This window comes from Nycticebus coucang, chromosome 14 (genome assembly GCF_027406575.1).
Source record: "Nycticebus coucang isolate mNycCou1 chromosome 14, mNycCou1.pri, whole genome shotgun sequence".
Taxonomy (NCBI): Eukaryota; Metazoa; Chordata; class Mammalia; order Primates; family Lorisidae; genus Nycticebus; species Nycticebus coucang.
In genome coordinates, this window is record NC_069793.1 from 61,928,159 (window position 1) to 61,938,493 (window position 10,335).

At 36.1% G+C, this 10,335-nt stretch overlaps 1 protein-coding gene across 1 annotated transcript; it reads left to right on the top strand.

Annotated features, from left to right (window-relative positions):
* The first annotated feature begins 1,464 nt into the window (after positions 1 to 1,464).
* On the top strand, positions 1,465 to 2,403 carry LOC128565784 (olfactory receptor 52A5-like). Its single transcript, XM_053562499.1, is given in 1 exon segment — positions 1,465 to 2,403. A coding segment is annotated over 1 exon segment (939 nt).
* The last annotated feature ends 7,932 nt before the right edge of the window (positions 2,404 to 10,335 follow it).

The following is a 10,335-nucleotide window of genomic DNA, read 5'->3' on the forward strand; positions in this document are numbered from 1 at the left end:
AGTCCCATTAATGTGTTTATATATTTCATACTCTATTCATGTATTTTGAGAAAATAAGTTTTGCAATTGCTAAAATAAAATAAAGGTTTTTTTAATATTCAGTATTTAAATATTCTATGATGGAAATATTTTCCTCAAGTAGAGATGAATTCTGGTTGCAAGGAATCAGCGAGCAATCCTTGACCTTTGGACAGTGAAAAGGCAAAATTTCTCTACAGTGAAACACTTCCCAGAAAACAGAGCTAGGACGCTCTGGAAGCCTGCATTGTCATGTGTTGGAGTGACTGGTGGAGGGCAGAACATCTTCACCTCTACAGAAGCCATTGTATTTTGTGTTTTGAGAAGACAGAGGATGTATAGCACTGTCCATAAAGAATTACATTTTATAGAGAATTACATATAATTTTAAACAGAAAAATGACTCTTCACATTTAAAAAGGAAACAGTGGGTATTTCTGAGAAAAAAATAAAATAGACGTCATAGTTTTGTACTTGCTGTTAAGTACAAGAGATGCACACATGACAAGATATGGCAAATGAAAACAACCCTGATAGGAACTGCTAAGGAAAAGACCCATGAATTTAAGAGTTAGCATTTATTTTCTTAGATAACAAGTAGAACAAGGTAAAAGACATGTTTGTGTCTTAGAATGACACTGAAAGCTTTAAAAAATTAAGTTGAAAGACTTTTAATAGAGTCCATATGAGAAGGCCAGACTATGAAGAAACTAACTGTAGGAAACCAGATGGAGACCTACAAAGCTAAGAAATATTCCAAATAGCTTACCTTTTGATTATGATCCAGAAGAATGGTTCACCAACACCATGGGTCTTTTATACTAATATTGATGGCGTCTACTGCTGCAAATTTTTATTCTGCATCAAATTATTATTTTTCCCAATTCCAGTTGGTAGGTCACAAGAAAAGTCCAGATAATGAATAGCAAACACAGGATAAAAAGAATCTGTTGGGTTCAGTAGTCACAAATCAGAAAAAAAGCTATCTTCTCCATTTAATTTGCTCACTGAGAATGATTAAGAACTGCAGGAGTATGGAACCTGCTGGTTGGTCTCTCAGTGACTTTGGTGCTTTTTTTTAGTATTTTATTTATACATATATGTGTGTTTATTTGGTTTCCACTTTTTGCCTCCACAAAATTAAAAAGGTTAAAAATTTGATAACAATAACAATGTTCAAGATAAGGACTAAAAACAAAAACCTCATAAAGAATGAATGAAGATGAATACATTTAGAAAAGAAATGAGATGGTGGCTGCAATAAATATCTCAGTGACTTTGGGAAAGGAGATAGACAGGAGTAGCTAGAATAGAAAACATAAAATGATAGACTCCTAATTTAACTCCCATAAAGTAGTGTCTTTTTACTTTTAATTCATTAAGCCTTGACAGGGAATAGAAGATGAAATAGCAATAACACTGTTTGATTCTACTGAGCAAATCACCATGCTCATATTCAATGGCTCAGTCTTCATGCCCTCTGTATTTATATTAATTGGGATTCCTGGCCTGGAGTCCATGCAATGTTGGATCAGAATTCTCTTCTGTGCCATGTACATTACTGCTGTGATTGGAAATTCCATGATTTTAGTTATTATCAAATATGAAAACAGCCTCCACCTACCCATGTACATGTTTCTGGCCATGTTGGCAGCCACAGACATTGCACTTAGCGCCTGTATTCTTCCCAGAATATTAGGCATCTTCTGGTTTCATTTGCAAGAGATTTCTTTCGATGCTTGTGTGCTGCAAATGTAGCTTATTCATTCACTCCAGGCAACTGAATCAGGTATCCTTCTGGCAATGGCCCTGGATCGCTATGTGGCCATCTGTGACCCCCTGAGACATGCCACCATCTTTTCCCAGCAACTCTTAACTCATATTGGAGTTGGGGTAATATTCAGAGCCTCCATCCTTGTAGCATTTTCCATAGTGCTTATCAAGTGTCGTCTGAAACTCTTCCGATCTACAGTCATCTTTCACTCTTATTGTGAGCACATGGCAGTTGTGAAGCTGGCTACTGAAGATATTCGAGTCAACAAGATGTATGGTCTCTTTGTTGCTTTTGCAATCCTAGGGTTTGACATTATCTTTATCACCTTGTCCTGTGTTCATATTTTTATTACTGTCTTTCAACTTCCTCAGAAAGAGGCACGATTCAAGGCCCTCAATACATGCATTACCCACATCTGTGTTTTCCTACAGTTCTACCTTCTCGCCTTCTTCTCTTTCTTCACACACATGTTTGGGTTTCACATACAACCATATGTTCATATTCTCCTGTCAAACCTTTACCTGTTAGTCTCACCTTTTCTTAACCCTATTGCCTATGGAATGAAGACCAAACAAATTCATGACCATGTACTGAAAATCATTTTTTTTTAAAGTATCTTAATCATAAGGACTCTTTCTATAGAAATTGGAATTTATTCTAAGTAACAACCTGAAAGTGTTGAAAAGATACATTCCTGAAATATGTGTCTAAAACAATCTTTACATCTCAAATGTTCATAACAAAAGAGATAGTCAACAATTTTCAAGTACTCATTAAACTTGGCTTAGTACACACACATATATATATATATATATATATAAATTTTAAATCTTATACTGAGATGTTGCATTAAGTTCTTTCTTTTTGCTTATCCATTTCCTCTCCAGCACCACTTACACATGTACAGAAAAAAAATTCTGAAAACAGCATTTGATTCCAGGTAACTTCAAAGGACTACTTCACACATAAATATTTTCACACTGTTAATCCATCTCATGCCTGCAATTTTGTCTATTTTCCACTTTTTAATATTTCTTCTGAGTCTACCTTTTAACAAGTTTGGAGTCATTGATATACTGTGTTTTATATACTTTCCTAAATATTTAAGAATACAAAAATAATACAAAATCATTAATATAATATTTGTAGCACAACAAAAGACTATAAACACTGAAGAATTTACATAATATTCAGGATGCAAAAAACATTTGAAAAATTAGGACTATTCACAAATATACTTTTTGGAAAATAAAAGTAATTGTCTGGATTTATTATTAAATATCCTTTGAGAAGCACACATTTTACCAATTTTTTTCATAATTTGGGTTTTATTCAAATTTTGAGGTTTAAGTTCTAGAATTGAACATATACTGCATCTAGACATCACCCACTGAAGGAACATTGACTATAGAAACAGTTACTTATTTACCTTTTTATTAGCAAAACAGAAAACAGTGCTGGAAACTTATAAGCTTATCAGTAGAAATGGCACTGAGTGATGAATGAATTAAATACGTTTTTGCTGTTAATCAATAGTGTTCAAAACCAACAAATTTAGTGGTTCTAAGGTAGTATGCAAATTTGTTATACAGAAAATCTGCACACTGGAGACTTTATTCTGATATTGTTAAGATAAAAGAAGGATGAAGATATTAAAGAATCATGTGTAATCTTGAAATAATAGATAAGTCAAACCTATAACTGGCATATGAGAAACTTTCCCCTAAAACAAGAAACTGAGATCTCTCTTGACACTTACTCTTCTTCTGCCCCGTATCTTCAACCTCTGACAGAATGCTGCAGCAATAGAGATCATGTCTGTATTTTCTTCAACCCATCTTAAATGCTTAGGACCAATGAAATGATTACTTAAAAAAAGAACCAAGTAGATGGTAAGAGTCATCTGGATCACAAATTTTGGACAAATATATGATCAAAAAATAAGTAATACAAGAAAATATTGTACTACAAAAAATCATACAATTCAAGAGGACAATGTAGATTAATGTAATCTTGGAAAATTCTTCCTGGCCCTTTTGCTAAGATTAAGTGCATATAATTTTGGAAAAATTCTTGTAAATAAAATGAAAGAAATTTGAGTCACAATCTGTTGGTTTTTAATAAAATTTATGTAAATATGAGTTATATTTGTTAAGAAATGAAAACTACAATGACAAAAGGTAAAATGAATATTCCTGTGATCTTTATCCATTTATTTTTATTGAGATATAATTCACATGCCATACTATCTGTCTTTTAAACTTTACAATTCTGTAATTACTCTGTAAGTTTCTTCAGAATCTAGTTCCAGAATGTTTTTATCATCCTAACACAAACCCTGTACTCATACTATTTATTCCCCATTACCTCAGGGCCCCTTCTCACCGCCATTCTTAGAACCACTGATCTATTTTCCATCTTTATGGATTATATTTTCAGGATGTTTCATATGCATAAAGTATGCAAGGTGTGACATCTTGTTTTGGTTTCTTTCAAACATTTCCAACTTATTATCACATTAAAATAATATGTTAAATGCTCACCCATGTACTACTGTCAATAATACATTTCTTTAAAAGGAATGAGTAAGATTCCATTATGTGCATGTACCATATATTATTTTCTTATTTTTTCAGTTGAGAGACATTCAGAATGCTTCCCCTTTTTGGATATCATTAGCTTTCATATAAAAAGCATCACTAAAGGACTTCTTGATATCATTTATCATAAATTTACAATATGTCCCATCAGCACTTGTGTATGGACAAAATGCATATTTGGATCCAGTCAAAGGATAATTGAGGTCTGATGAGAAAAGACGAGATAAAAGAAGTGAGTAAAAGGCAAGTAATTAAGGTCTGAAGCTACATGAATTATGATATCGATAAAGGATAGTGAAAATAAGGTGAGATCAACAGATTAGATGTATCTCATTGTGTCAAAGTATTATTGAAATATTATAAGAATGAGAAAAGGTGATTCAGTAAAAACATAAAATACATGTTGGGAACAATATTCATCAGGTATAGGACATTGAGTATTTCTGGAAAGTGTGGAAAATGCTGTTGAGGTGCAAAAGTGTGATTCAATTGTACTGCTGCTTCCCTTAGGACACAGAATTTTCCTTAGGAACCTGAATTTTCACTTATTATTCTTTATTTTTTTTTTTATTTATTTTATTTTAAGATAAATTTGCCAAAAATGGTAAGTGAATATATTCTTCATATAGAACATGACAAACAATTTAGTTTAGGAAAGGATGCACAGCATTCTGATATTCGTTGTAAAAATATCTCCTAAAGCACTTTGATTTCTATAGTAAACATTTCTTCATATTAGTGTATGATTTCAGAACTATGATTAGGATTCAGATTAAGGCAATAATTATGACAGCAATGAGTATAAAGATGCAGTTCTTTTTCCTACATTCAAATTTAATGTGTGTTTCTAAATATGGTCTTTGTAGATTTTTAAAACTTAATTCAATATAATAGTATGCCCACCATTTATACGTGCAATGTTAATTAAAGCCTTCCCCTTGATATGCTGACATCAAAATATTTTGAATAATGTATTCATAAACTGAGAAAATAATTATAAAGGTATATAAAAATTATATACCTTATATAACTATTTTTTAAAAGAAATAACCAAGGGGGACTGGAGCAAGATGGCAGATGAGTAACAGCTTCCTTGAATCTGGGCACCGTGAGTCTGGGGAGATAGGACTCCAGGCATCTCTGGCTGGTGGGATCTGCCTATCATCACCCCTGTGAGGATACAGGGAGTCAGCGAGAGACTTCTGGACCCCAAGAGGACTAAAACAGTGGAAAAATGGCAAGTGGTCACGTGTGTTCAATCGGTCTAAACCCGTCCTCAACTGTAAGTTCAGTAGCAGCAAGACTGCAAACTGGAAAGGCCTTACCTGTGAGCTGTTTTGGTGTGTTTGGACTGGGCACTCAGTTGAACTGCCTTGGGGAGAGCCTGAGCGGGACAGCGGAGAACTTTGGCAGTTGTCTAGGGTGCCAGTCTGAGCCACTGAGCCAGACGGAGCTAATAGTGTTTGGCTGTGGGTCACAGGGAGCCATTGTGAGTGATCTGCCCCAGCAAGCTCCACCCTCAGGGTCCAGAGCTAGAATCTGGGTGGGAGCTGGTAACCTAGCAACTGAGTAGCTAAAGGGTTGGGTCTGAGTCACCTTGCAGCCCTAACCCTCAGGGGCAGAGCGAGACTGGGTTTGGCACACTGGGTAAGTGGATAGCCACTTCAGCAGTGATTCCAGTGACAAGCACTTTCCTGGGAAAGCTTCTGCTCAGCAAGTTTACAAGTTCAAAGTGCCTTTTAAGGGGGCTGAAGAGAGATTTAAGGTGTCTAACTGCTGGGGTTTGAGAAATCAGCAGCCTCCAGTCATATCAGAACCGTGATTAACATCTCATACCCAGACCACGCGTTGCCCAGAAAATATTCAACAACATATACATACTGCTTTGTTTTTGGTTGTGGTTTTTTTTTTTTATTTTTTGTTTTGGTTGTTTTTTGTTTATTTTGATGTTGATGTTGTTTTGTTTTTTAATTTCAACCTTTTCCATACAGATCCTTTTTCTTTCTCAATTTTTCTAGTTTAATTATAATTTCCCATTGCTGCCTCTTTCAATAACTAGAACTTCATTTTTGCTAGTGTTTCTACTGCTATTATTTGGTTTTCCACCCAATTTTATTCCATAAAGTTTTCTGTTTGCTTGTTTTGGTTTGATTTATAGCATTTTTGTCTTTCCTCTCTATTTGGTGGAGGTGGGGTACTGTGTCGAATCAGGATAGCAAAGAGCTGCTGACCTCAAGGGAACCACCCAACTCTGCACCCCCAGAAGGTGGGTTTTTTTTAAGGTTGTGTCAAAGTACCCTACTGTACACCTATATTGCTCTGTCGCCCTCTTTCTGTGCCTATCTTCTTTTTGTCAATATTCATTTTACCCACCCCCTCTCTTTTCTCAATTTTTTTTTTTTTGTTTCTTATCCCTCAGTCCTCCTTTCTTTCATCCCTTTCTTGCTCTTCAACCTTCTCACCCTTCTGGTCCTGTACCAAAAGAACTCACCGAACCTTTAGTCCACAGGAACGAGAACTTCAAGAGCAAGAGGAAACGAAAGGAAAATTAGGGCAAGTAAACAGATAAAAAAAATCACTCATGAGGAAGAATCAGCAGAAAACTCCAGGCAACACGAAGAACCAGTCCAGAACAACCCCGCCAAGGGAACATGAGGTAGCTACAGCAGAGGATTCCACCTATAAAGAAATGTTAGGAATGACAGAAAGGGAATTTAGAATACACATGATGAAACAATGAAAGGAATGATGGAAACAATGAAGGAAACTACTAATAAAGTGGAAAATAACCAAAAGGAAATCCAAAAACAGAATCAAATAAGAGATGAATGATATGAAGAATATAAAAAGGATATAGCAGAGCTGAAGGAACTGAAACAGTCAATTAGGGAACTTAAAGATGCAATGGAAAGTATCAGCAACAGGTTAGACCATGCAGAAGAAAGAATTGCAGAGGGAGAAGACAAAGTTCTGGAGATGACTCAGATAGTAAAAAGGCAGAAAAGAAGAGAGAGAAAGCAGAACGTTCACTGTCAGAATTATGGGACTTTATGAAGTGGTCCAACATATGTGTCATAGTAATTCCAGAAGGGGAAGAAGAATGCCCCAGAGGAATGGAAGCCATACTAGAGAATATTATAAAAGAAAATTTCCCAAATATCACCAAAGATTCTGACACACTGCTTTCAAAGCGATATCACACCCCAAGTCGCCTCAACTCTAACTGAGCTTCTCCAAGACACATTGTGATGAACCTGTCCAAAGTCAAGACAAAGGAAAAGATTCTGCAAGCTGCCAGGAGTAAGCACCAGTTGACCTACAGGGGCAAACCCATCAGAGTGACTGCAGACTTCTCTAATGAAACTTTCCAAGCAAGAAGACAATGGTCATCTAACTGTAATCTACTTAAACAGAACAATTTCCAGCCCAGTATTCTGTACCCTGCTAAGCTAAGCTTAAAAATTGATGGAGAAATCAAATCATTTCTGGTACAAACATTGAGGAAATTCGCTACAACAAGACCAGCTCTACAGGAAATACTTCAACCTGTTCTGCACACTGACCACCACAATGGATCAGTAGCAAAATAAGAACTCAAAAATTAAAGGACAGAACCTAACCTCCACACTGATGCAAAAGATAAAACTAAGCAATGGAGTCTCACAGAATAAGACGAATAGAATACTACCACAATTATCAATTATCTGAATAAATGTTAATGGCTTGAATTCCCCACTGAAGAGACATAGATTGGCTGAGTGGATTAAAAAACACAAGCCATCCATTTGCTGTCTGCAAGAAACACACCTGGCTTCATAGGACAAATTAAAGCTCCGTGTCAAGGGTTGGAAGACAATTTTTCAGGCAAATGGAATTCAGAAGAAAAGAGGAGTTGCAATCTTATTTTCAGATACATGTGGATTTAAAGCAACTAAAGTCAAAAAAGACAAAGAGGGTCACTTTATGTTGGTCAAGGGAAAATGAAACAAGAAGATGTTTCAATTCTAAATATTTATGCACCCAATTTAAATGCCCCCAGATTCTTGAAACAGACCTTACTCAGTCTGAGCAACATGATATCTGATAATACCATCATAACAGGGGACCTTAACACTCCTCTTACAGAGCTGGACAGATCCTCTAAACAGAAATTAAACAAAGATATAAGAGATTTAAATGAGATCCTAGAACAACTGTGCTTGATAGACGCATATAGAACACTCCATCCCAAAGTTAAAGAATATATATTCTTCTCATCACCCCATGGAACATTCTCCAAAATTGATCATATCCTGGGACACAAAACAAATATCAACACAATCAAAAGAATTGAAATTTTACCTTGTATCTTCTCAGACCATAAGGCACTAAAGGTAGAACTGAACTCCAACAAAAATGCTCGACCCCACCCAAAGGCATGGAAATTAAACAATCTTCTGTTGAATAACAGATGGGTGCAGGAAGAAATAAAACAGGAAATCATCAATTTCCTTGAACATAACAACAATGAAGACACAAGCTACCAAAACCTGTGGGATACTGCAAAAGCAGTTTTGAGTGGAAAATTCACCACTTTACATGCCTAGATTCGAAAAACAGAAAAAGAGCGCATCAATAATTTCACAAGCCATCTTATGGAATTGGAAAAAGAAGAACAATCTTAGCCTAAACTCAGTAGACGAAAACAAATATCCAAAATCAAATCAGAGATCAATGAAATTGGAAACGATAGAATCATTCAGAAAATTAATGAAATAGGAGTTATTTTTTTGAAAAAATAAATAAAATAGATAAACCATTGGCCAGACTAACGAGGACTAGAAAAGTAAAATCTCTAGTAACCTCAATCAGAAATGATAAAGGGGAAATAACAACTGATCCCACAGAGATATAAGAGATCATCTCTGAATACTACGAGAAAATCTATGCCCAGAAATTTGACAATGTGAAGGAAATGGATCAATATTTGGAATCACATCCTCTCCCTGGACTCAGCCAGGAAGAAATAGAGCTCCTGAACAGACCAATTTCAAGCACTGAGATCAAAGAAACAATACAAAATCTTCCAACCAAAAAATGCCCTGGTCCAGATGGCTTCACACCAGAATTCTATCAAGCCTTCAAGGAAGAGCTTATTCATGTGCTGCAGAAATAATTCCAAAAAATTGAGGAAGAAGGAATGTTCCCCAACACATTCTATGAAGCAAACATCACCCTGATACCAAAACCAGGAAAAGACCCAAACAGAAAGGAGAATTTCAGACCAATCTCACTCATGAATATAGATGCAAAAATTCTCAACAAAATCCTAGCCAATAGATTACAGCTTATCATCAAAAAAGTCATTCATCATGATCAAGAAGGCTTCATCCCAGGGATGCAAGTCTGGTTTAACATACGCAGGTCCATAAACATTATCCACCATATTAACAGAGGCAAAAATAAAGATCACATGATCCTCTCAATAGATGCAGAAAAAGCATTTGATAAAATCCAGCATCCTTTTCTATTAGAACACTGAAGTGTGGAAGGCAAACACCACAGCATCTATTTTGTATGCCAAGTGTTATTTCCGGTACTAACAGACTTAAGTTTCTATTTCCCTGCAAACGCCAGGCCTCTTCTCGTAAATCACGTGAGCGAAACTTGGAAGCTTGCGGTTTGGAACTTATCTCCTCCACTGCGAGGTTGCTTGGATACCTGGTGACGCAACCTTCCTCCTTCACGTACCCTTATATACCCTGGAAGAACTTTTCAATAAAGGAGACTTGATCAGACTCCTGTCTTGTCTCCATTCTTCACGCCCCTTGCCCCTTCCCGTTCTCACCCCCTCCTCCAGGTATCCCTGTCGACTGACCCGCGGTCTAGGTCACGTCGTGCCCAAACAGGGACCTAGATATGAGGGTAAACGGTGAAGAAGCTACTGGAGGAAGCCGGCCGGCT